Here is a 25,582-nt window from a genome sequence, read left to right as displayed (position 1 = left end):
ATTTGCTCCCAAGACAAGCTGGGGTTTTCTGTCTTTCGCTGATATATTCTTTCATCCAGGGCATCCGTCGGTGTTGGACTTCCGATCGGAGGACGCGTCGGGGGTTTTTCGGTTTTGATTCTAGTTACTGAGGGCATTGTGAGTGGCTGTTGTCAATTTACCTCATTTGAGGAGTTGAGGAGTGCTAATTGAACGGTTCAGCAGAAGTGAGATCGAGGGAGAAGAAGACGAAGCGGCATGCTTGCAACGATAAACTATGTAAAGTCGGAGTGAGTGGACGCGTTTCGCGCAGTCCAAACCCGCCGACCCGCCTGGCCCGGATGCGCCTTGGCGATCAATCCCCGTCCGGAGCCAACAATTACGTAGATATATATTTATCTTGTCGTTGTTCCAAGAGGAGATCGCCTTCATCTTGGGGAAAAGCGGGTTTCTACGGAGGACTCCGTACTTGAATTGGGGTGAGCTATCAAAGTTGGTCTGAGTCGAGAGAACCTTTCCCCACCGGAAGTGCCCTGCAACCCGAAAATGATCGGTTTTATCGGCCAGAAGAGCAGTCCAATGTTCGAGGAGCCGGTCTTCTTGGGCACCGTCTCTTCCCCTGTAGGAACGTAATTAATTCTTCAGGTTGCTTGCAGGTAACTGGCAGCAGCACGGAGTAGTTAATGTGGTGCGAATCAGCCAAGTCTGAGGGAGTCAGTTGCAATCAAATATCAAAAAAACAGCTTTGATTTTTCCATACGCCACGGCATAAGCTACAGTAACCACGGACGAAGTAACACAGTCAAAACTTTGCTTTTCTTCCCTGTCCAGCACATCTATTTTGAGGCTACTTTTGTACAGTGAAGGGTGCACACGATGCTGTTGCCCATTCTCTCACCATCTCAAGAAACCCCTGAAAGTAGCACACAAAGAGGCCATTTCCGGCTTTAGTTATGCACAATTTTCTTTTCTTTGTCTTGTCATCACTGCCAATGTGTCAATCCCGTCAAGAGACCGGCATTTTGGTTCTCCCTCAGAGCTCTAGGCATGTGGCGGTAATTCCAGCTCATGTTTCAGGGGACCTTAATGCTCACAATACTATCAACACACTACGGGTACCTGCTAGCGTACTGGAAGAAGCCAGCCCTTTTGAGTCTCTCGAAATTATTACTGGGGCAGGACTTTGCGCTGTGTTCAGCAAAGCAAAATCACTCACCAGGAACCGCCATTCGAAACACCCATGTCAGCTCCGCATTCGCGCAGGAAGTTGGCGCGAACCATATAATAATCAATCCCATTCTGGGTGATAATTAACTGCGACCAGCTTTTGTTCGCAGCAACATTATTTAAGTTGATACCCTGTGCTCCGTAATGTTTTGTGGACAGTGAGATCCTCGGGGCTTTTTCAGCCAATGCCACAGCAGTTCAGGGGTTCAGCGAAGGTGGATCTCGGGGACGGTGGAGTTACATTAACCATGAAACTTAGAGCTACGACATCAGCCAAATCCCCATCCGATTCCGCCATAAAGAACTGAGAAGTGCGGCCGGAAATGGCAACATTGGGGCTGGCAATCCCTGAAAATTCTATATATCTAATGGAGGGGACCTGCTTCGCTTCACTATTCCTCAAGAGCTCTGTTCTCTTCGGCTCAGATGTGAAGTCGTCTCTCCATTCTCTTTATCTTCTCTGTCTCTCCAAGAAGAGTGAGCAGTTAATAAAATACTGTCATCATGCACTTGGCTTCTATCTTAACGTGCCTACTGGCAGCGACCGTCTCTGTCTCAGCAAGCCCAGGCAGTGAAAGAACCCAAAAACGGCCTTCTCTCGCGGTCCCGAGGTGCCCCAGAAAAGCCACAGCCTCGTTTGACAAGTCCGTCCCCGAAATGAAGGCCTTCCCCAACACCCAGGTCGACCTTTGCTGGGAGCCGACAGCATTCCAGTTCACCTTCAAGGCCTTCGATGAGACTAACTTCTACTTCGACCCCAAGCACCGCACAAACGACGACATCTGGAAATACGAGGTCATGGAAGCCTTCATCTACCACGGCACGAACGATCCACAGACCTACTTCGAGTTTGAAGTTAGTCCGAACAATGTCACCTACCAGACTTTCGTATACAATCCGTCCAAGGTGCGTAAGGAGGGTGCGCCTTTTGATCACTTTTTTGTGAGCGACCCTGCTGCCGATGGATTCACGTCTATCACGACCCTGGACCGCAAGGCCCAGACTTGGGTGTCGGAAGTCAAAATTCCTCTGGCGTTGTTCAATGTCGATCGGCCTCGCCTTTCTCGATGGAGAATGAACTTCTTCCGCACCGTCACTTCTCCGGCCACCTATCCGAATCAGGAGCTGGGAGCGTGGAATTCACCTGACGTAGCCAGCTTCCACGTAACGCCCTTCTTTGGCGATGTTATTCTTGTTTAGGCGATCAGATAAAGTGCTTTGTGTACAGCCCGTGGTGACGAAATGGTATGCTGCTGCAATCATCAGCATATTCTGATATTTAACGGAAACGCAGTGATTTTTCGCGATGCTGCATTAGGGCGAAGGATTGTGTCTCTCAGGATTGGATGCCTTAGATAGCGCATACCTACTACACCTCGGAAAGGAAAATATATTTCTACGCCATTTCTCTTTTCCTCTGTCCTCACCTAGATCCTCCAAGCGGTATCGTTGAAATACAACATTGCATCTGATCTCTTCCTTTTGCTTTCCATCCATTATTCAAGAGGCCGCCCCGGCCTCAGACGCAGGTCCATTGGTTCAAGATAGGCCGTTGAAAGTCAAGCTTGCTGTCCAAAATAAACCTCGTTAATCCGGGCATACCAATAACTACTACTCCATCGTTGCCCATATAAATCGGCGCTGGATCTGGTTAGAAGGATCTCGTTCCTGTGGTTTTGGATGTCACCACTGACTGAGGACCAAGCTCTCAGCGAGCCGAGGACCATGGCTGATGGATCCGCGCGTCAAGAATCGACGTCACTGGCCAATGAACCGGCAGAGAGACGGCAAAATCGGCACTAAAGACCAGCGGCGTTCTCAGTGCCGTGAATAAGTTAAGAGTTCGGCGTTTACTCTATTTTTCCGATAGCCAGTTAAAGGAACTCTGGAGCGCACGGAACCAAGCCATACTTAAACCGATGTAGGAGAAGTCTATTTAACCAATTTTATACGCTAAAGTATACCATAGTTGAATATGTAGTGTGTACAAGCGTAGAGAGGCCACGCGTATATATATGTATGTACATTCTATGAAGACATTCGTTATGGGCAAGATCTGCAAGAGGAGCGCCGTCACCCTTCGCTTAAGTTAACACGGCTCATCCAGAGCAATACCCACTTATTGCCCTCAACTTCTCCCCATAATGCCATAGACCCCACGGCGCGAAAATTCCCAATGTAAGAGAAATAAATCCAAGCAGACTATTCCCCCATCCGAGTCCTAGTGTCTCGTACAGCTGGCTGCCAAATAGGGGAAATCCAAACCCTGCCATCGTTCTCAAAAATGCGACAGCACCAGTTGCACTAGCTGCATAGCGAGGGTAGGAATCGACGACGTAAGACTGGACGCACTGAAATCCTATGATCAAGCCCATGGCGAATATAGCGCAGCCAATGTCTGGAATGATCCAGTGGGTGCGATAGTGAGTGCTCCACCCATATAGAAAAATACCGATAGGGACAAGAAGGCCGGCGGGAATCATGAGAGGAATGCGGAACTCTGGCCGCCCCGGGTGAGAGTAACGCTTCTTAAGGGCACAGTACGCCTGGGTTTGGTTAATGGGGGAAAGATAATACGAAACTGGGGAGGACCTTACCCTATCGTTGAGAGGAGCACATATCTGTAATCCGATAACAAAACCGATTCCAAGGGAGATATAGTGCAAACTCGCTATTCCGAGGGAAAACTTATATGCTTGCTCCCATACAAGCGGGAACGTAGCCAAGCTGAAAAGACATGCAATTTTAGTCTTCCAATCTAGGAACAAGGGCATGCAAAAAACAGGAGAACACCTACACGAGATACATCAGCCCATAAAGGTACGCTCTGTAAAGCCCGAGAACCTGAATGGCTGGCTGCGTAAAGAGCATAATAAACGGCCTCGACAAGTTCTTGCGCAGAATTTGGAAAAGCGACCGGTCAGGAGTCTCCCATTTCGTGCGTAACTTTTCATTCCCCGTTTCCCGGCGCAGCTTTTTCGCTTTTGTCGCCAGAATCTTTGGTGCGTAAGTTTCACTAAGGAATATAAACGCCAATATCTGGACAACCGCATCAAAAATCGATGTAGCCCAGAAAATCCAGCGCCATGAAGTGTTCTGTGCGATGTAGCCGGCGGCTAATAGACATGTTAGTTTTGCTATGCCCCATTTCGAGCTCCACGGTAAGCCGTAGACTTACCGATGGGACCGACAACCGGTCCGATGAATGGCGCAAAGCTATATATTGCAATAGCCTTGCCTCGCTCCTCTGCGCGCCAACAATCACTTAGCATACCTCCGTTAAGCTAGGTAGCAAAAGCCAACATTAATAATCTTCTTCGACGGCGGGTTCTCGGTCGGGTCATTTACCGTTTGAGGCGCACTCCCTCCCAAACCGCTCAAGAATCTAAATGCAAGAATCTGCTGCTTCGAACGTGAAATACCACAGAGAGTGTTGAATATTAGATACACCATGTTCGCGGTCTGCAAAACGACCACACGGCCATAGATTTCGGATAGAGGACCTAGAAGGAACGGGCCAATCGCGTATGCAAGAAGGAAGATTGACATGACCAGAGCCTCCTCCATGGAACTAGAAATCTTGAATTCTTTTGCGATGGTTGGCAGTGCTGGTGCAAGCATGGTTGAAGAGAGCGGAGAAATAAAAGCAAAGGTGGCAATGATCCATGTACAGATCCATTTCTTCGATCGAGCCCAATTCAAGGGGTTTGCAGGGTCGTCTGGACCGTCCCAGGTGACCTGATATTCTGACACTTAGCCATTCAATTCTTTCAAGACAAAAAAAAGAAAAGGAAAAAAAGAAAAGAAAAAAAGAAAAGAGAAGGAGAAAGAAAGGCAACCTGAGGGAAGTTACCAAATTCTCATCTTCTTTAGATTCTTCCTGGTCACTTCCTGTCTGCTCGCCATCTGATGGGTTCTTAATTGAACCCTGCTCGACTGCTGCATTCTTGTCCATGGGAGAAGATTCCCAGGGCTTCGGGTCCGGCTCTATGTCGCGCGAGAGCATTGTGCTTTTCGATGCGCGTGGTAATGATAATGATTAACCTTGATCAAAGCCAAACAGAGATAGGACAAAAAAGAACGAGAAATGGGAGACACAGAAAAAAAAAAAAAGAAACAAAAGGCAAAAGGGCAAGGCAGCGCGCCAAAAATGAAAAAGAAACGAACGGTGTGCTTTAGGGCATATACTCTATACACTGGACAAGATGCGCACAATTACGGGGCTCTAATTGCCGGCCGACAACTACGTATATATACATATATATATAACACATATGCACCGCTGAGGAACGGTGCGATCGCATTCGACGACATTGCGGCATCGATTCTCCACTGCACTGCCGGCCGTCAACGCTCGATGCGAGTGGCATCAGGCGCTGCATGGCCGTGGCCATGATACTACCCCAGCCACGATCAAATCTCAAAACACAATGGTCTAGGCGCCATGGCGAATAGAATCAAGGAGAACGGATCAAGCCGTCCGGAGTACATCGCCTCCGAAACAAAGCCAAGCATTTCTGAGCAAACGAAGATCGACACGTCATTGTCCTCTGAAGGATTATGCAGGCGCGGGTAGGGGAGGCTATCCTGTGCTGTGGTTGTGCTGTGTGGGGGGCGGTATGTACTGTATGGGCAGCCTGCCAGGACCAGACCTGGTGGCCCTTGCGTGAGGCGCTGCCAATATGCCTAAATTGTCAATGTGACACGCGAGCAGATCGAGATTTAAGCTTAGTCATCATCGCGCTAGATCAATTTCGGAAGTTCGAGACGCGCCTGGCCTTTTCCTGTGAGGCCTTCGACCGACCATCAAGGTGGATATATGCTCATACTACCTACGGTTCTCACCCAGCTGTGCCGAGCTGCACACAACCCGGACGTTAATGCCATCGAAGTATCGGGAATGCGGCGTCACTGAATCTTCGAACTCATGACACGTCAACCGATCCGCCTCAAGCTGCGAAGGGAGGCCGAAACGGGACCGTCTCTGGCAGGACCTCGCTTCAAGGATGTCCACAACGCTCCATGGATGGGCCTATCTGAGACCCTTGAGGTTCTTGGGCCCTGAACCGACAAACCGCCAGATTCCTTCCCTGGGTTAAAACAGAAATAGGAATCTAGAAACGCCGACCACAGTTGCATTTAACGCAGATCGTACAAGGTCACTCCCATTTGCCTCGCCTCAGACATTGCACTGTGGCTTTTCGACTGTTGTTCGTGATACATTGGTTAAGCTTTCCGGCCGAGCGACCATATAAAGTCACTCTCAAGATGTCATTAACGAAGAACTTCTGATTGTCAGAGTGCTCTTATGATTAACGATACTCAAACAATTGGATTACCTTTGTTTTCTTTCCTTTTTTTAATTCTTTTTGTGTCAACTTCTCTCTTGTTCTCTATCTCTTTTGACAGATGCAAATATGAATATCCTTGTGGCACCAAGTGGTTTCAAAGAGAGCCTCGACCCTCATGCCGCCGCAGATTGTATCAAAGCCGGGATCTTGCGCGTCGTGCCAGATGCAAAGGTCCGAAAGGTACCACTATTCGATGGAGGTGAAGGGTTTGCTCATGCTCTTGTGGCATCAACTGGTGGCGAGCATAAACGATTGAATGTCACCGGTCCAGTAATGGAAAAGGTGGACGCGTACTATGGGTTCCTCGGAGGCCCACAGCCAAGAACCGCAGTAATAGAGATTGCTGAAGCCGCTGGACTCCGCTTGGTACCCAAAGAGAGACGAAACCCAGCCAATACGACAACATACGGAGTGGGAGAACTGATAAACGCTGCGTTAAACGAAGGCGCAGACCGGATCCTCATCGGCTGCGGGGACTCTGGAACAAGCGACGGCGGGGTGGGCATGTGCCAAGCGCTTGGAGCGCGGTTTTTTGACAAAGAAGGATACGAACTGCCTCCAGCCACCGGTGGAGGGGCGCTTGGTAATCTCGCCAGAATTGACCTCTCAGGAGTCCATCCTCGACTCAAGCAGGCGCGAGTCGATGTTCTCTGCAATTGGAAGAACGTACTGTGCGGGCCCAACGGCGTTGCAAGGGTCTATGGCCCGCAAAAAGGTGCGACAGCAGACCAAGTCGACCAGCTTTCCTTGGCATTGGAAACCTACGCAGCCATAGTAAAGCGCGCGATAGGAATAGACGTGGGCACAATACCTGGTGGCGGTGCTTCCGGTGGACTTGGGGCTGGCTTAGTGTTAATGGGGGCGACCTTGCGACCCAGGTTCGAGGCAATCATTGAATATTTTGGAATAGAAAAGTTGTTTGATGAATGCGACCTGATATTCACTGCCGAGGGTGGGATCGATTACCAAACTCCCCAGGGAAAAATACCAGGAGAAGTGGCACTCCGCGCAAAACGCCGTGGCCTTCCTGTGGTTGCTATTGCCGGAACGATCGGGACAGGTGCCGCGGTCAATTACGACGCAGGAATAGATGCTTTTACCAGCATTATCCAGGGTCCGACAAGCCTCGAGGATGCAGTGGCGCATGCCCCGAAGCTCCTGAGTGAGAGTGCCGAGTCCGCTATGCGGATGGTTATGATCGGACACCGGCTCGCGAAAGTGGACGACAAGCCGAAAGGACGCGATAGAGCCCTCCAGTGGATATCTCAGGGGGGAGATAGCTTCCAACTGCAGATTCCAGGGCCTATCTTTAAATTCTTGCTTATCTTCATGTCATTCTATCTGCTTTTTTCACGGGCGTTATTCGCAAGAGAGCATTGAGAGCAAGGCGGCGTGGCCCACGAATGATGGATTTGGATAGATACCGGGGGGAGGAACTCGGGGAGCTGCTTCTGTCAGATCTATGTATAGTAACAAAGATGTCCTCCGTGTACTCCGTATATATCGATGTATTCTTTTGATAGCGTTGTCGGCAAACCGAGACTTTCAAGACGTTGTTTGAGGTTCGCTCCCTTTTAGCGCTGTGCCAAGGCCCGGATCAACGGCCACATTGATTACATAACTAGTCATGTACTCCAGCTTGGGTTAGTTTGTTTTGTCACGTGGTATGGATTCTCAGCGACTTGGAAAAACGTCGCGGCAAACGGCGATGGTTGTCGTCCACGGCGGGAGGTGAATCGATGGAATCGAAACAGAAGACCCAACTCCAGCTTAAGACGCCAGCTTGGCTACAACGCTGAACACCGGCTGATGCTGGCTGCATGATTCCAAATCCAAACCCATGTTGGGGGTAGCTTTGCCAACTCTGTTCCTGAGCTTGCAGAAGAAAGCCCCTGCCCCGGATAGTCGCGTTCCTGAAGCTCTGACAACACTAGGATTTCCTCTCGTATCTGCGAGGCCACAAGAGTTTATTTCCTATAGCGATAAGATTAAGGACATTGAAGAACACGTTTCTATCATTGGCACAATATGTACGGTGACTTTGCTCGCTTTGAAGTGACTGGAGCCTTCAGCTCGCAGCATAGCTCGAAGTTCCCTCTCAATATCATTCCAGGAGATTTCGTATCCCGTGTTGCCAATTTTTGTTCACTCCCAATGAGTGATTAATCCCACGAAAGGGCTTCACATATGGACTGTGGAGTTCTAAGCACCGGTGGGTGTAGCAATACCCCTCTGCCCGGAGTGCAGTTCACATCATTTTGGCCTGAACTTTTCAAGGCTCTATCTCGGCATGGGCAATTTCTGACGGCGAGTTCTCATTCCCCTGCAATTTACAGTGTTACCTGACATACGAGCACTGAATTCAATACTGGTTGATGGCTCCGATGTGCCCCGGTCCTGAAATTTGCCCAACCTTGAATCGCTTTACCTTGGAACAGCCCAGCTGGACTTCTTGATCTAGTTTTGCCAGATTGATTTCTATTTTGTGGATATTTCGATAAGAGAAATATAATGCAAAGCTCCGGCTATTACATCCATTCTCCATTGCTGTCTCAGGCGCAGGCTCAGGCGGCTTTTCAGATCCTATAGGGCACTTTCCTATTGTCATTGTTCAACGGCACTATTCCTTTAGACGAGATAGTCCTGGCAATAATTTGTGATCGATTTAGCGGGTCATATATGATTCGTCACTGGCTTCGCCGTTTGTATTTCCTTTTTCTTTTTTTTTGGCCTATCAGGAGAACATGGCTTTGCCCTTCTAACATTTTTCCTGCAACTATCCATGGGCCATTTTGCTAGGGGCTGAGTACCTCCCTGATCAAAATTGAAGGTGTCAACAAGAATGGGACAGAGTGCAGATTGAGGATTTGGACGCAGCATAGGTCATTGGTCATCGGTCATCGGTCAATCCTCTTTGCAACAACAACTAATAGCGATATGGAAATGATTCCGTACTGTTTTGGATTTCAATTAGGCCTTGATAATTCTTTTCCTTACGCCTCGGAATGAGCGATAATTTTGATCGCAAAATGATGAGGTGGAGGCACTGCATGGCCAGTAGCAGCTACATCTTGTGCAGTATTGGTGCGTTTTCGCTCCTGATAGGCTAGTTATGAGCCAAGTTGGCTGTGGATTCTGCAAAACCTGGATTGACTCTGTGACTATCGGAATGGTGGAACCTTACGCGCCCGGGGAGTTTTCCAACACAACATTCACATCCGAGCTGCGTTTTGTGCAGAGAGACCTTGGACGCACCTTATGCATGACAGAGGATCAAAGATTAAGTATGTTAATCTTCCTTTGTATCACTAAACATCATTTGCTATTGCAAAGATCCCCAAAAAGATATGGAGCGCAAAGGACGGACTACCGGTCGTACGACAATGATGACTTTCAAGGGGAGTTTAAACTCTCCGAATGGCGCGGATATGGCCATGTACTCAAACCCAATTCTTTCGAGACTCGGGCACGGCTACCTTCGTCAAACTTTCTACATAAATATTTAACTTAAATGCGGGAGCGGTCGCTCAAAGGCCTGTGTATTGCCAATTCTGCCTTCATACTTCTCTGCCATGAGCAACAATTCTGTCACTTCCAAGGCTTCCGCTCATTCAGCCGAACATGATGACCGTCGTGGATCTCCCTCACAGACACGTACCGATCATCCAGAGGACGTTACGGGAGGTGACCGTCCAACCTACGAAGCTATAAGGACATTCTCTTCGTCTGATTCTGGGCCCGACAATGCCCAGCTTGCCTCCGCACTTTCACGGTCAGTCAGCCATCAAGGCGGCTACGGTGGGCAGGTGGAACGGCGTGACACCTTAGCGGGAATTGAGATCGGAGATCCAGTCTTAGATCCGACGAAGCCCGAGTTCGACTTCTACAAATGGGCGCGGATGTTCATGAAATTGATGGAAGATGATGGGATAAAGCGTCCGCGAACAGGGGTGACATGGAAGGATCTGAATGTTTCGGGTTCCGGGGCTGCTATGCACTACCAGAATACGGTTCTTTCCCCGATAATGGCGCCGTTTCGATTGCGAGAATACTTTGGCAAGAAATCGGAGAAGTTGATATTACGGAATTTCAATGGTGTTCTGAAAGCAGGAGAAATGCTGATCGTGCTGGGACGACCAGGCAGTGGATGCTCCACATTCCTGAAGACCATTAGTGGGGAGCTACAAGGGCTTAAGAAGGGGGAAGGTTCCGTCGTTCATTACAATGGAGTACCCCAAGATATTTTTAACAAGGAGTTTCGCGGCGAGGCAACTTATAGTGCTGAAGATGAGAAACACTTCCCTCATTTAACTGTGGGCCAGACACTGGAGTTTGCCGCAGCGGCACGAACCCCATCACTCAGAGTCATGGGCGTTCCTAGGAAAGTATTCTCGCAACATATCACCAAAGTGGTGATGACCATTTATGGGCTGAACCATACAAGGAATACCAAAGTCGGGGATGATTACGTCCGTGGTGTAAGTGGAGGAGAACGAAAACGAGTTAGCATTGCGGAGATATCACTTGCTGGGTCACAGGTTGTGTGCTGGGATAACTCGACCAGAGGCCTTGATGCAGCAACAGCGCTCGAATTCACTCGCGCCTTGAAAATAGGTTCCCATGTTGGAGGAATGACCCAGCTTCTTGCCATTTACCAAGCCAGTCAGGCCATATATGATCTTTTTGATAAAGCGATTGTACTATACGAAGGCCGACAGATTTATTTCGGTCCCGCAAAGACGGCGAAGAAGTATTTCGAAGATATGGGATGGTTCTGCCCGCAAAGACAGACGACAGGTGACTTCCTGACATCTGTTACCAATCCTCAAGAGCGAAAACCTAGGAAAGGTTTTGAAACCAAAGTCCCTCGAACAGCGCAGGAATTCGAACACTACTGGCTTCAATCCGAGACTTTCAAGCAGTTGCAGGCAGAAATAGAAGAGAGCGATATAGACCATCCGGATTTGGGCGAAATTTTAGCTGAACAACGCGAAGCTCATCGTCAAGCGCAGGCGAAATATGTCCCGAAGAAATCTCCTTATACCATCAGCATTTTTATGCAACTAAAGCTATGCATGAAACGCGCTTACCAGCGCATATGGGGTGATAAAGCCTCGACAATCGCCGTCATTATCAGCCAGGTTGTTATGTCGCTGATTATAGGGTCAATTTTCTTCGGGACTCCGAATACTACGAATAGCTTTTTCGCGAAAGGTTCAATATTGTTTTTTGCTATTCTTCTAAATGGCTTGATGTCTATTACCGAAATCAACGGGTTAGTACAATCCTGATACCGATCCTGAGCCAGAGACAACAGAAGCTAATGCCCTATAGGCTTTGTAAGACGTACCGATATTCCTCTTTATAAGTCTACTGACATGGGAACAGATGTTCAACGGCCAATTGTTGCGAAACATGTTGGTTTTGCTTTTTATCATGCCTACGCGGAGGCTCTGGCAGGTCTAGTCGCCGACATTCCTATCAAATTCATAATAGCTACAGTATTCAACATTATCCTCTACTTCCTGGGCGGATTAAGAAGGGAGCCGTCGCAATTCTTCATCTTTTTTCTTTTCACATTTATGACCATGCTGACCATGTCAGCCATTTTTCGCACACTTGCCGCTGCGACAAAAACTGTGTCTCAAGCGCTGGCGTTTGCCGGAGTCATGATTCTCGCCATTGTAATATACACAGGGTTTACAATCCAAAGATCTTATATGTGAGTGAATCCTGAGTCCCAGGTTTTCGAGTCCGGTTACTAGCCGAATATCTGTGAGGGTATGGGGTTCTGACGTTGTTGCAGGCATCCTTGGTTTAAGTGGATCAGCTGGATTAATCCAGTTGCTTATGGTTTTGAGTCCATCCTTGTCAATGAAGTACATGGTCAGCGATACGAGTGTGCCGTCCCAGTACCACCATATGGAACCGGGAATAACTTTGAATGTGCCGTTGCTGGTGCTGTCCCTGGCGAACGAACTGTTTCCGGAGATAGCTGGGTCGAGTCAGCCTACGGCTACAGCTACGCGCACATCTGGAGAAATCTGGGGATCCTCTTTGGGTTCATGTTCTTCTTTTATGCCTTATATTTATTTGCCACTGAGTTTAACCTGTCAACTTTATCAGCTGCTGAATATCTCATCTTCCAACGGGGTTATGTGCCTAAGCATCTTACTAATCACTATGATGAGGAAAAGGATGCCAGCGGACTTCAGCAGGATGTGAATATACGCCCCGAAGAGAGCCCTATCGAAGAAACTGTTCATGCCATTCCTCCCCAAAAGGACGTTTTCACTTGGAGAAATGTTGTATACGACATAAGCATTAAAGGCGAACCGCGACGGTTGCTGGACAATGTCTCTGGTTGGGTAAGACCTGGGACTCTGACCGCACTCATGGGTGTGTCGGGTGCAGGGAAAACCACTTTATTGGACGCGCTCGCGCAAAGAACCACCATGGGTGTCATCACTGGAGATATGCTTGTGAATGGCAAACCTTTGGATATGTCTTTCCAGCGAAAAACAGGGTATGTTCAACAGCAGGATTTGCATTTAGAGACAACCACCGTCCGCGAAGCGCTTCGGTTTTCCGCAATGTTGCGCCAACCAAAATCGGTTTCAAAGGCAGAGAAATATGCATACGTGGAGGATGTTATTGATATGCTGAATATGCGAGACTTTAGTGAAGCCGTCGTTGGAAATCCGGGTGAAGGCCTCAATGTGGAGCAGCGTAAGCTTCTTACTATTGGTGTCGAACTGGCCGCTAAGCCGGCTCTTCTCTTATTTTTGGACGAACCCACCTCAGGTTTGGACTCGCAAAGCTCGTGGTCTATTATCACATTCCTACGAAAGCTGGCAGATAATGGGCAGGCGGTGCTGTCGACCATCCATCAACCTTCAGCAATCCTTTTCCAGCAATTCGATCGACTTCTATTCCTCGCAAAAGGTGGAAAGACAGTATATTTTGGTGACATCGGAGAAAATTCTCGGACTCTTCTTGATTACTTTGAGAGGAACGGTGCTGAGCCTTGCGGGTCAAACGATAATCCAGCAGAATATATGTTAGACGTCGTTGGGGCAGGTCCAAGCGGTAAATCAGAGCAGGACTGGCCGACTATATGGAATGAAAGCGAAGAGGCCCGAAGAGTTCAAGAGGAGATAGACCGTATAAATGCTGAGAAAGAGAAAGATGAATCTCTTCAAGAGCCAACAGAGACACCGCGTGAGTTCGCAATGCCTTTCACGTCCCAGGTTTACTATGTCACTATCCGTGTTTTCCAGCAGTACTGGAGAACACCAACATATATTTGGGGGAAACTGCTCCTGGGTATCATGGCGGCAGTGTTTATGTGAGTGATTTTGCTTTCCAATGTCTAACTTGCCAGCTGCTAACATGCTCTAATAGCGGATTCTCTTTCTATATGCAAAACGCGTCAATAGCTGGTCTCCAAAATACTCTATTTGCTATTTTTATGCTTACCACAATCTTTAGCACGCTTGTCCAGCAAGTGAGTTTTCATCGCATCATGCGTATTTCGTACATCTAACGCTTTTTGTAGATCATGCCACGGTTCGTAACCCAGCGCAGCCTCTTCGAAGTTCGTGAGCGCCCATCGCGTGCATATAGTTGGCAAGCGTTCCTCCTAGCGAACGTCATGGTTGAAATTCCTTACCAAATATTCCTCGGTGTCATCGTCTGGGCCGCTCTTTATTACCCCGTGTTTGGTGTCCATCAATCATCAGAACGCCAGGGGTTGTTTGTTATCTTTTCTGTCCAATTCTTCATTTTCGGCTCTACATTTGCTCAGATGGTCATTGCGGGGCTACCCGATGCCGAAACGGCCGGAAACATCGCCACAACGCTTTTCAGTTTGATGCTCACATTCAACGGTGTGCTTCAAAGTCCCAGGGCACTTCCCGGGTTTTGGGTTTTCATGTGGCGTGTTTCTCCGCTCACCTACACCGTTGGCGGCCTAGCTGCAACAGTTCTCCATGAACGCGTTGTCCGTTGCGCGGAAAATGAACTCGCCGTTTTTGATCCGCCTGATGGGGCCACCTGCGGCCAATATCTTGAAAGATTTTTTGCTCTCGGTGCACCGGGCAGGCTTAACAATCCTTTCGCCACACAGGGATGTGAATACTGTCCATTATCTTCTGGTGATCAGTTCCTTGCTGAGTCTGAGATATTCTGGAATCAGCGGTGGCGGAACTTTGGCATCGGATGGGGATACATCGGGTTTAATGTGTTCGCAACGGTGGTTTTGTACTATCTGTTCCGAGTCAGGAAATCCTCTGGGAAAACCAGCCCCAAGAAATGGTTGAGTCTGGCGAAATACTATGCGGTTACAATAGCATATTGGGTGAGGAGCATCTTTGCAAGGAGAAGCGAAAAGACGCCGAGGGGAAAAGAGCATATTTGTGACAAAATTTACTGATTTCTTCACTCTGAGTGTTGGGTGTATGGTTTCAAATAGATGAGATACTGGAAATGTACATTGTCGAGTTTTAAGTTTGCAAATAAAATCAATGTATTTCTATTAATGAACATGGGAAAGGAAATCATAATTTTGCCCGTTGCCCATCCCAGCCATCTCTCTTTACCGTAAATCCTCTATGCTTTCCGCTCCTCTCCTTCTCTCTCAACACTCTCCTCAAAATCTTTCCGCTTGGACTTTTTGGGACTGCATCTGTAAACTCGATCTCCTCCACCCATTTGAACCTCACTTTCCTCTCGCTTACATACTTCATCAATTTCTTCCCCATTTCCTCCGAAACACTGAGCCCATCTCTCAGGACAACATACGCTTTTGGCTTTTCGCCTGCATAGTCGTCCTTAACCCCCAATACTGCGCAATCCGCCACGTCCGGATGACCCAGGAGTAGATCCTCCAGTTCAGCGGGTGCAACGGCGATACCTTTGACCTTAATCATTTCCTTAATACGGTCAACGATACGAATAAGACCCTCTTCAGTCATGTAACCAATGTCACCTGTGTGAAGGAAACCGTCTGTATCAAACGCTTCAGCAGTAGCGGTGGGGTTACCGAGATATCCCATAGCGATTTGAGGCCCCTTGGCAATGATTTCACCGGGCTGGTTGTATCCAAGTTCTTTGCCGTTGTCGTCTATGATCTTGACTGAGGTGGAAGGTACGATGTCCCCGACTGTGTTCGCGTACTTGTAATCGTAGTATTTTGGTGAATGGCTTGTGATACATGAGCATGACTCAGTCATTCCATAGCCTTGTTTGAATCCGGACTGCGGGAACTTTTGCTGGAGGAGTTGGGTAATCTGTTCACTGAGTGGTGCTGCACCGCAGGAAATCCGTTTAACGCATGAAAGATCGTATTTGGATGCGACAGGGTCGTTAACAAGGCGAATCACAAGTGGTGGAACGAGGACAAGTTCACTGATCTGGTATTCAACAATGGTTTGGAGCATGAGCTCCATGTTGAACTGCGGCAGCATGATGAGCTCGTCATTGAAGAACATAGGGCAGTTCATAAATTTGACAAGGCCAGTGACTACGTCAATTGTCAGTCAGACTATTGTTTCAATTCTGGTACACAGAGGATGAAACATACTGTGGAAAAGGGGTAGGGCACCCATGACTGTTTTGCGACCTACAGGTGGAGTGATTGCTTTGAGTTGCATGCATTGTGCAATCACATTGTGATGCGAAAGCATGACCTTCGAGGCTTCTTTAGCATTCAATTCATTTATTTGGACCCAAAGATGGTTGTCCATATAGTGTAAACTTACAGCTTTTGGTAGCCCAGTAGTCCCGCTACTAAAGTTGAGAAAGCCACATAATCCCTTGTTCGTTCTTCCAACTGGAAGTTGAAAAGGTGGTGCCTGACCATTTTCGCCGTAGCTTCTTCCAATATCTTGAAGTTGCTTGAAGGTGGTGTAGCCTTGGACTTCTCCTTCGAGCAAGAAAATATGCTTCCGCGGGATACCAACTTTCTGGGCCGCAGCAGCAGCAACTTCAATAGACCCAGGGCTGGTCATCAAGAACTTTGCATCAGCCGTCTTCAGCGCATATGTCATTTCTTCAACGTTATATGCAGGCGAGGCACCGGCCACCATACAGCCTGCACGGTTCGAAATCAGCACAGTGCATTCAAAAGTAAAGGCTCTTAGAGAATAGACTTGCCAACTCTTATGGTGGAATACATGGCCACTGGATACCAAATTGTATTCTGAGTAAAGAGCGCAATCGCCTGTCCCTCCCGCAGGCCATATTTTTTCACCAGCGCCGTACTCACATACGTTGCGCATTCTTTGACCTGGGCCCAGTTGACCCTCTCCTTTGTCACAGCATTCGTGTAACCCGCCAATTTTTCGGGCGGAAATCTGTGAAGCGGAGATGTTTCCGGGCACTCGAAAAGCCAATGCCATACAGTAGTATCTGTCGGGGCTACACATGAAAAGCAGTATGTCAGCTCGTGACAACACATGGCTCAAGCAATATAGAGTCGAAATAACCAAGCACGTTCCCTTACGGTGAATTTCCGGATGCTTTGATTTGAACAACATCCTCCCTTCTTTGTTTGTCAGGGGTCGAGTATATTTCCTCTTCGCAGTTATCAAAGCTGGTATCGGGTATCGCTATATCAGATGGATCTGACCCAGTGCTCCAGATATTTAGAGGAGTGGGAACACGCCTCAGCTTTGAGTGAGTAGGCCTCCGCTCAAGTGATGTTTGGCCAATGGCCTTTCGGCAATTCCGCCGCGGCCCTCGGGACTTGCGGATCCCAAGATGCATTGTGATCGAGCGAGCTGCCCTAAGGAAACGGCAAGAAGAGAAATAGTCTGCCTCATTTACATTTTCGGATGGCTAACTTCCTCGTAAAAGGCGCCGGTAAAGCGATGGCATTTGAGGGGGCTGCATCTGGTTGCCCGGCTTGGGCCAGTGACAAGGGTTGCCAGACGGGAGTGACAGGAGCGGGAATCCCGACGCCGCGACCTCATCCTATTAATGCTCCAGTGGCCAGGTTATCAGCTGGTTAGCCCTGGCATCTCTGGCCTGGAGATGTAAAGGCGTCGTTACACAGGTCTCATCGGTGTCGCTGCGCAGTCGTAGTCGTCCAGCCGACTGTTTGGACGGTTTGCCTTGTTTGCCGTGTTTGCCTTGTTGTCGGCATTTCTTATCACCAACGCAGTGAAATACTATCCCACAAAAAGGGGATCGATGGTTTTACCAAGGGATTCAGGGCATTAGGGGGGCGATGCGTGGCAGAAAATTGAGAAGCCAACTGTTGAAAAAGAAAACCAAAATGAGGTCAATTTTTTCCAGCACAATTTCCGCCCTATATCCAGATGAAGAGGTGAGCGAGAAGGAGAACACGGTGAACAAAAGGGCAGAGAAGCTTCTGCACCCGCTGGACCGGCCATGCCGAAGAAAGGGGCGACGAACCAGAAGAACAAGGGGAAACAGCGCAGGAAGCAGATACAAGTGCAACAAACCTGTGGTCACCAAATCAAGTTAGGATGAGCCACCACTGGAGGCTTACTGTTTCATTGAAGACGAGTCTGGGACTGCTCCTGACTATCCGATAGCTGTCTATTCGTTCGTCACGCATTGGATTTTGCTTCGCCATCATCTGCAGGTTATATTGTGCCAGGTACCCTACAAAGGTGTAAATAGCGCCCATACTAATTCTACATCTAATATCACGTTAGCGATGATTAAGGATGCAGAGTTTTAAATACTTGTTGATCTCCCTAGACATGATAGAAAAATGCTGATGTCGTGAGAGAACCTCGATTGATTGAAATGAACGACGAGTTCGGGGGCCACCTGTAGGCTAATGTGAAAGAGTAACAGCGCGAAACGGGATATATTATTGACGGGGAAAAAGGCAGAAGACCATCGTTGTTAGGTCTCACTAATGTGCTTGGCCTCGAAGGAGTCAAATCTCTGCATAAAGTGGCCGGTCTTCCAGTGCTTTTTGCAATACCGTCAGTTTCCTCAGAAAATACTCCGTACACAAAAGCTCAACCGGCGTCTTCAAAAGCCCCTTTCGTCGTGACAGCAGTCGTGTGAGTAGCTAATCTCATTTAGACTGAGCAGCTTGAAAAGGTTCAGCTGTTTGGAAGAACCGAGAGAAGTGACATGGAGAGCCCGACGCGAGGAGCGCGCCTAATGGCCTCCCTCGGCGGGATCGCCAAGAGAGGTTCGGAAGCGCGGGCCGAGAAAAAGCTTGGTATCGGGCGGGACACCCGCGGAACAGAGCCTTGGCGACCCGTACTGTACAATTCGGTCATTCCATTATTCTAGACTTCAGCACATCACGTCCCCAAAATGCTTCCTTCAATTCTGTTGTCTGAGCTCCTTGTGCGCTCAGCCGTACTTAAAGCCACTTTGTTTAACCCAGCGAATTCTTATAGCGGAACCCTTTATGCGGCGTTTCAAACTGCACACACTCCTTGAGACCCAATGAGCTAAGCTGATCTTCGGGGGTGGAAAGAAGTTGCCTTATTCTCCATTAGGTACCCGGCTTTCCACTTCTGAAGATTGTATGAACATCGAGATGACGCCACGCTAGTCCTCTTGGGACCGCGTCCCGTAGTTAACCGTGAACGGACGAAAACGGGGATGGTTGATAAGAAAATGTATACGCTGTACAGATCTCGTCCTTGGCTACATAAATGCATGAGAAACAAGACAGCTCAAAAATATACATAATATGACTTCATTTCAAAACTCCTTTTTAGATCAATCATCATATTGGCTTGGTCACTGTGTCCGTCAAGTACTCTGAACGCGGCCAATGATAAATTGACCCGTGATTGTCCAGTCAGGTCCCAAGTCAAATTATTCAAAGTGCTAGGGACACTTCTAGCGGACGGGACGTTCGTCAACGCCGAAGCAGCATGGTTCACTAATCTTGGTGGACTGCAATGCCGGGGAAACTTCACCGAACGATAACCATTGTCCCAACGTCGTGCGCATCTAACCCCCGAATTGAGTTCACCACCACCGACGTTCGCAAAATAACGCTAGATGCATGGTCACGGGGTATGAAACGATTACGGTGATGATTTTGAATCCCAAAGCGTGACAAACCAGCTTAGGCCGAAGACTGGTAGTCCCCTCAAGTCTGAAGGCTCAATGGTGGTGATTCCATCCGGCGTCAAATCACCGGTCGGGGGTTCTCAAAACCGATACCGCTCTACGGAATAAAAGGACGAGCTCAATATAGCGGAGAGTGGAGAGTTTGTGGAGGAACATCTATGCCATAACCGATGGTGGATGTCGGCGCGGGCTAATTGTGGGGTGAATGGCGACTGGAGGCAGCAGCACATCGTTTTCGAAGTTCCGCGGGCACTGGGCCGAACGCCAAGAGTCAAATCAGGAGAAAAGATCCAGGACTGATATAGGGATCGTCCTGGATGTAGCCACACGCTGCTCGAAGAGCTCTCGAAGCGCTAGCTGGCTCCAGTTTAAACTGGGGACCTTCGACAGCAGCATCATCTCGAAAAATTGATCAACATGCCATTATGATCCAGTATCCCAACCTTGTGTTTCGAACATCGCTTTTCCCTTCGATTGGCCTCCAATACTTTCTACCCAAAAGTTCTTTCGTCCAATTCATGACCGGAATTTCAACCGGGCGCCCACTTCCATTCTCATCCTCCAATAATTTCACAATCTCGTAGTAGTTCGGGTCGACGGTGACCTCACATTCCTTCAAACGACCGTCGAACCGCCTCACGAGCCCATCCAACGTGCCCAACAACTCCGATCTCACCAATGCTGTGTGATTAGCGGTGAAATGTTCCCAATGTTCAAGGGCGCAGAGCATCCACCAAGAACTGATGGCAATGTGAAATGTTCGTAAGTGGGGAAAGATCGACGGAATAAGCGCGATTGTCGATGTGAACCTGTCGAGGATAGGAATGTCGCGATAAGTGGCTACTGGGTACAGAAGTTCGAGGGATTTGACGGATGAAAGGCAATTGGGAGGGAAAAGGCGTTCCATGTCAGAGAAAGAAGGGAAGTAATTCGGTTCGACGGAGAAGGTGTTGCTGGAGTAGAGGAACTGGATGGATTCAGAGTATCTATGGAGCAATCAGCTGGAGACGAAGACGATTGGTGGATGAAAGAAGGGTTCGGATGAGAGAGAAAGAAAAGAAAGAAAGAAATATTCAAGCTACTCACGCTCTTCGACAGCACAAGAGCCACCCAAAAACCCGCAAACGCGCCGTCTGCGATTGTTCCGGCGTGAGACAGCTCCTATCCGCCGCTGTAGGGTGGGTCCTGCACCGATCATTCCCATAATAAGTCGGGCGATGACAAATTGTATGCCACCAGCCCTGCCTGTATGCCTTTGACTGTTCGCTGCCAAAATACCACACATGAACCCTCCCTCTTTCGAAGAGGTGGATGTATATCATCTCCCGGAGCTCAATCGGGAGTCGGAAAAAGCGGCTATAGCGGATAGCTCTCTCAGCGCCCCGTGCTTCGCTCGATGCCAAAGGTGAAACCATGTTTTTTTCTTTTTTTTTTCCTTTTCCTTTTTTCCGGCTCACGGAAGATATTGGACCTAGCAGAGAAGTGAAGTTAGGGGCTACTGTTCGCTCTTAAGGCTCTCAATCACCAGGGGTGAGCTTGATTCACGGCAAAACCCACTAGACAATTCAAGAAGGTATTGCTGAGCAAAATAGTGAGCAGAAACAAGGCCCTTTCGCGAAAAAGAAAGAATTTTAATTGAGGATAGATGTGCTGCCCAGGGCGACTGGCGTGTTCGGCTTAGCACATCATGCGTTGACTCCGAGCCGAAACACGTAAAACGTAGAATGCACGCCCAGGGGCAAGAACGCGAATAGAGTCATCTTTTCCCCAACAGCCACAGATCTTTATTCTCAGGAGGACTTGCGCATACGAAAGCGCAGAGTTTCAAAGGGCCATTCACGCGACGTTTTCGGCGGTGTCGACATGCCTCACCGCCCCCGAAGGTACCCGGCCGTCGGTTGGTTGTTCTTCCGGTCCGCCGGCAGCGAGAGCCGATGACATCACACGGCAAGCCAACTCTCTCCAGCGGGCTGGGCTGCAGACAAGGACGACGGGATGCAAACGACCCCTGGCACTCAGGAGACCTCGTTGAATACTCCGTACTTGTCAAATAAATGGGCGTCGGGAAACCTGGCTGCTCTCCAGGGCAACATGAGTGTGGCTACGATGCTATGAACCGGATATAAAGAGGACGTCAATCCACCAAAAAGTAAATTTGATTTCACATGTATGTGTACTCCATACGGAGAATTAAACCGTATATTAAATGACAATATTGAAGAATTATCCAATCCACCGCTTAGCAACTGAGCTTGCCGCACTGGCCACAGGACTTTCTGTATCCATAGTCGCAGGTCTTGCCGGTGTGGCGGTTGCACTCATAGACGTGACCGTTCTTGCAGTGGTGGTTGATGGCCTCGTTGCCGCAGAACTGGCCTTGGCCTCCAATGCAGCGGCACTTGCTGGGGACGCAGGCTCTCTCGGCAAGCTGGGAAACGATATTAGCACGCCAGGTTACTCACAATCAGGGAAACGCCTTCAGCTTACAGGAGCAGGAGCGGCACCGTCGACGGCAGCGGCGAGGGCAGCCGGGACAAGAGCGACAGCAGCAAGGAGGGTAGTGTACTGCCCGACATGTTAGAGTTGACGAGCACAAAAGACGGAGAGACTGGTGTCGCTGAGTATGTTTACCTTCATGTTTGCGGTGTTGGTTTGGAAGATTCGGTTCTTCTTTTTGTTATTCGTTCTCGTAGTTCTCGTGGTCTGTGAGATTGAAGGACAATCTTGAATCGAGGGCGGGAACCGTTCGCCTTTATATCTTTCTCAGCGCTCACCCAAACTCGCCTCGAGCTCATCAGAACCAGAAGATGCACATTCCAGCTGAAGTTGAGCTCGTGTTGAACGCAGATCAAGTCGGCCGGTCCCATGGCCCCACGCCACGGAGCAAACACGCTATAATTAGCAAATCACACGGAACTGGCTGGCATCGCCTGGGAGATGGAAATGGCAGCAACTCGTATTGCTATAGCCAATCAACCCAGCGGTGCGGAATCGAAAAAAGAAGTTTTCATAATCTGCTTGCATGGGATACGAGAGCCTCTCTTCTCCAGGAATGCATTGACTGGCAGGAATTTGCGAATGAACTGACAGACACTCGCAGCCTGGCGCTGTGATGTGCACACGACACGGCTGTGCATTAAGCTTTCAGCACACCCAAACAGGAGAAGCGTCGCCCAGTGGTCAGTCGGGTATCAAGGTATTCTGGAGGCTTGATCGCGTCCATTCTCACGGCGCCAGCTCTGCCGTGACAGGAAAAATGGCCCATAAAAACACCTCTCCCCTGCCTGTTTCCCTGCCGATCCGTAGCGACCAGCGCAGCGATCGACACTGGATCAAAGCCTCCGAAAGTGTGAAACACAAAACAAGCCGTGCCTCGCCCGCATTGGGCTTAGTGTGCCCTGTCCCCCGCGTTTCCATGATTGGCTGGAGTATGTTACATAATCAACAAATTTGAAATAAAAGGTGCAAACGCATTGTCCATCCTCATTTGAGCCGCGCTCCACAGCTGCACGCTAGTCAAATAGCGAGAGGAAAAAGGGGAACGGCGAAAAGGCCTCCGATATGAACTTGCAAAGGAATCAGGATGCATTCCGTCCGTCTAGAAATTAATTAATTACACGCAGCAGCAAGGTCAAGGGCAAGGGCAGTAAGATCTTCTGCGTCCACCAGACGAGAATCAACTTTGCGGTCAAATCACGAATTACCTCTGAATAGCCTCGTCCCCCCTCACAAAGATAATATGCGAACAACGAGTGATAGTGCACGAATTATGGCTCACGAAGCCAGGATGCAGGGCGATAGAAAGCCGGTGTCACCTCCTCAGCGTCAGCCTGCAACTCTAATCTGAACTCATATCCGTGTCTTGGTCACCATCATCTTCGTATTCACTCCCTTCGTCTCCTCCAGTCTCGTCCTCTTCCGTATCCTCATCAATATCATCCACCCCTGCGACGCTCATTTCTTCCACACTGTGCTGTCCATTCTCATCTTGACACAGCGGCTCGGCCACATCCCGCTGCTGTCGTGTAACGGTATCGCTCCTTTTGGGTCTTTTCCAGAGCAACCTTGCTTTGTCCTTTCTGGCTTTTTCAGCCTTGCGCTTCATCTCTTCCGCTTGTTTCGCCGCGGCCTCTCTCTTATACATGTTCTGGAGCCGGTTAAGAGGCTCGATGTGGCGCTCGCAGAGCCTGCAGTCCTGGCACTCCTCCACTGCTGGTTCCAACGCTCCTTTCCTGACCCCAGCCATCCGCAACGCGACCATGTTGTCGTACCCTTCGATGCAATCCCACATGGCTTCCAACAGCTCTTCAAACGGGAGCAGGATATCCTCGCCTTTCACATCCCACTCGGGCAAAAGGATATTTCGCCAGTTGGGGTACATGTCTTCATCTTCTTCGGTGTGCGAAATGACCTCGTCCCTAGTCATCTCGCACTCCCACAGCAGCTCTGGCTCGTGCCAACGCAAACATTGTAGGTGAACCTTGCACGTGAAGCGGCCGCTGAGGTAGTATTCCTTGCGTATGCAAAACGCCTGGATGGTCGCTGCCAATTGGCCGACGTTGTGTCTGTGCATGAAGGGAAGAGAGCTCCACAATTCCTTTTCCGGCGGGGGTGGCCTGTTCTCATCTGGCTCTTCACAGATTTCCACGACAACAAGAATTCTGCACTCGTTTTCGGCTCCGCAAACCAATCCTGCCGTATCCTGTCGCCACTTCTCCCTTGGCTCGTTAAACGCGATTTTGACCACGCAAAGGGGGGTGAGAGAACCGATGGGAAGAAGGCCGAGTTCAACGTCATGGAACGACCCATTGATAAACATCTCTAGTCAACGGTCCTGGTTAGTCGAGACAACGGGGTTATGTACTGCGAACGAGATGCCGCTTGATGCCTGACCTTCATCGACAACCAGGCTATAATCCATCAGCCAGTCACCCAGCTCAGACAGCCACTTGATAAAGACAGATCGAACCGCTTGATGCATGCGGTTTTCCCTCGCCGGACGGAGTACTCTTTGTGCCATTTCGCTGAAGTCGAGAAGACGCTGTTGCAGGCACTACACCGGCCAATCTCCAGGTGTGGTCGACAGTTTCAAAGAAACAAGAAAGAACACAAGAAAGAAGAGAACTCCTTCAAGGTATGTTTGAAATATCACCAGGCAGACGGACGTGTTGCCGTGGAGGAACGTTTGGTAAACAAAACACACTCTGAGAACCCGTCATAGTCGTGGGTCACTCCTGGACCAATAACACACAAACTCCAGTCTTGAGATTCCGGATAGTTCTTTCCAGGGCAATGAAGGAAATTTCCTTCCATCGTTCTAGATCGGGAGGCAGACACACACACACACACACACACACACACACACACACGCAAAAACAAACAAACACAAGTGATGCTGCTGCTGCTGTGCCTCGAAGGAGCAGGCTTTGATGGCCAGCTTTTTGGCCTCAACTCAGTTTTGAGTAGGAAAAGAGGTGTGTTTATAAGGAGCCAGAATTACAGAGGAACAGACTCTTCATTATTGCTTTTGGGCGCGTACTTCTTCTTGTGCGTTTCGCTAAAAAGCAGTTTTTTCTCCAGAAGCTTACAAGGTTGGAGACGCAGAAATCTCCAACTACTTATACTGCTCGGTTGATGGAGGGAGGGCTGACGAGGAATTAAAGGAGTGGATCTGCAGATCTCCCCGCCAGATCCGCACCCATCAACATGGATATGCAGTGTTTCCGACACCCCGCTGTCAGCGATCCTGTCAGGTCTCTATTGTGGCAGTGCACGCCAATGTTGGATTTCAACCACCCGACATTTTGGCCGTCTTCAACCTGCCAAATCGCCAGTAGGCCCATCTGCAGATCTGACTTGCGTGTTCGTGTCGGCGAGTGGGACGTAACAAGGGGATTTTTGCCTGCAGCGCTGTGACGTTTCCGATGTCCTGGCTTAAGATTTCC

General features: G+C 49.1%; 8 protein-coding genes across 8 annotated transcripts; 3 read left to right on the top strand and 5 right to left on the bottom strand.

Annotated features, from left to right (window-relative positions):
• Nucleotides 1-1,710: 1,710 nt before the first annotated feature.
• On the top strand, nt 1,711-2,406 carry D8B26_005445 (uncharacterized protein; the record flags this gene model as incomplete). The annotated part of the gene is made up of 1 exon (XM_003066428.2): nt 1,711-2,406. The coding sequence occupies one exon, from the start codon at nt 1,711-1,713 to the stop codon at nt 2,404-2,406; it is 696 nt and encodes a 231-aa protein (XP_003066474.1).
• A 783-nt stretch (nt 2,407-3,189) lies between these two features.
• Nucleotides 3,190-5,351, bottom strand: D8B26_005444 (uncharacterized protein). The gene is made up of 5 exons (XM_066124878.1): nt 5,060-5,351; nt 4,555-4,944; nt 4,385-4,490; nt 4,004-4,322; nt 3,190-3,933 (listed from the first exon to the last, which is right to left on the bottom strand). Exons 1-5 carry the CDS (start codon nt 5,210-5,212, stop codon nt 3,306-3,308), a joined length of 1,596 nt encoding a protein of 531 aa, XP_065980959.1. The 5' UTR covers nt 5,213-5,351; the 3' UTR covers nt 3,190-3,305.
• Nucleotides 5,352-6,623: 1,272 nt separating this feature from the next.
• On the top strand, nt 6,624-7,937 carry D8B26_005443 (uncharacterized protein; the record flags this gene model as incomplete). Its single annotated transcript, XM_003066430.2, has 1 exon — nt 6,624-7,937. The coding sequence occupies one exon, from the start codon at nt 6,624-6,626 to the stop codon at nt 7,935-7,937; it is 1,314 nt and encodes a 437-aa protein (XP_003066476.2).
• A 2,192-nt stretch (nt 7,938-10,129) lies between these two features.
• Nucleotides 10,130-15,061, top strand: MDR1_1 (GTPase-activating protein; the record flags this gene model as incomplete). The annotated part of the gene is made up of 5 exons (XM_066124877.1): nt 10,130-11,832; nt 11,902-12,279; nt 12,364-13,905; nt 13,962-14,064; nt 14,116-15,061. 5 exons carry the CDS (start codon nt 10,130-10,132, stop codon nt 14,989-14,991), a joined length of 4,602 nt encoding a protein of 1,533 aa, XP_065980958.1. The 3' UTR covers nt 14,992-15,061.
• Nucleotides 15,062-15,103: 42 nt separating this feature from the next.
• On the bottom strand, nt 15,104-17,324 carry D8B26_005441 (uncharacterized protein; the record flags this gene model as incomplete). Its single annotated transcript, XM_066124876.1, has 4 exons — nt 15,104-16,080; nt 16,141-16,246; nt 16,319-16,976; nt 17,062-17,324. 4 exons carry the CDS (start codon nt 17,322-17,324, stop codon nt 15,116-15,118), a joined length of 1,992 nt encoding a protein of 663 aa, XP_065980957.1. The 3' UTR covers nt 15,104-15,115.
• Nucleotides 17,325-19,147: 1,823 nt separating this feature from the next.
• D8B26_005440 (uncharacterized protein) lies at nt 19,148-21,477 on the bottom strand. Its single transcript, XM_066124875.1, has 3 exons — nt 21,195-21,477; nt 20,724-21,108; nt 19,148-20,623 (listed from the first exon to the last, which is right to left on the bottom strand). The coding sequence occupies exons 2-3, from the start codon at nt 21,050-21,052 to the stop codon at nt 20,050-20,052; spliced, it is 903 nt and encodes a 300-aa protein (XP_065980956.1). The 5' UTR covers nt 21,053-21,108; nt 21,195-21,477; the 3' UTR covers nt 19,148-20,049.
• Nucleotides 21,478-21,876: 399 nt separating this feature from the next.
• Nucleotides 21,877-22,274, bottom strand: D8B26_005439 (uncharacterized protein; the record flags this gene model as incomplete). Its single annotated transcript, XM_003066433.2, has 3 exons — nt 21,877-22,065; nt 22,125-22,202; nt 22,269-22,274. The coding sequence occupies 3 exons, from the start codon at nt 22,272-22,274 to the stop codon at nt 21,877-21,879; spliced, it is 273 nt and encodes a 90-aa protein (XP_003066479.2).
• A 901-nt stretch (nt 22,275-23,175) lies between these two features.
• Nucleotides 23,176-24,469, bottom strand: D8B26_005438 (uncharacterized protein). The gene has a single exon (XM_003066434.2). The coding sequence runs from the start codon at nt 24,454-24,456 to the stop codon at nt 23,476-23,478; it is 981 nt and encodes a 326-aa protein (XP_003066480.2). The 5' UTR covers nt 24,457-24,469; the 3' UTR covers nt 23,176-23,475.
• Nucleotides 24,470-25,582: the final 1,113 nt, after the last annotated feature.

Source organism: Coccidioides posadasii, chromosome 3, assembly GCF_018416015.2.
Source record: "Coccidioides posadasii str. Silveira chromosome 3, complete sequence".
In the NCBI taxonomy this organism is placed as follows: domain Eukaryota; kingdom Fungi; phylum Ascomycota; class Eurotiomycetes; order Onygenales; family Onygenaceae; genus Coccidioides; species Coccidioides posadasii.
The sequence above is the reverse complement of the archived record's forward strand: the minus strand, read 5'-3'. Positions and strand labels throughout refer to the sequence as shown.

What these genes read in the sequence shown, in the direction of transcription:
- D8B26_005444 (XM_066124878.1), bottom strand. Translation starts at nt 5,212, where the DNA reads ATGCTCTCGCGCGACATAGAGCCGGACCCGAAGCCCTGGGAATCTTCT. An exon ending in GAGGGAGTGCGCCTCAAACG is followed by an intron (nt 4,491 to 4,554) that starts GTAAATGACCCG and finishes TTTGCTACCTAG; the next exon opens with CTTAACGGAGGTATGCTAAG. An exon ending in ACCGGTTGTCGGTCCCATCG is followed by an intron (nt 4,323 to 4,384) that starts GTAAGTCTACGG and finishes CATGTCTATTAG; the next exon opens with CCGCCGGCTACATCGCACAG.
- D8B26_005438 (XM_003066434.2), bottom strand. Translation starts at nt 24,456, where the DNA reads ATGTTTATCAATGGGTCGTTCCATGACGTTGAACTCGGCCTTCTTCCC.
- D8B26_005440 (XM_066124875.1), bottom strand. Translation starts at nt 21,052, where the DNA reads ATGGTTTCACCTTTGGCATCGAGCGAAGCACGGGGCGCTGAGAGAGCT. An exon ending in CTCTTGTGCTGTCGAAGAGC is followed by an intron (nt 20,624 to 20,723) that starts GTGAGTAGCTTG and finishes ATTGCTCCATAG; the next exon opens with ATACTCTGAATCCATCCAGT.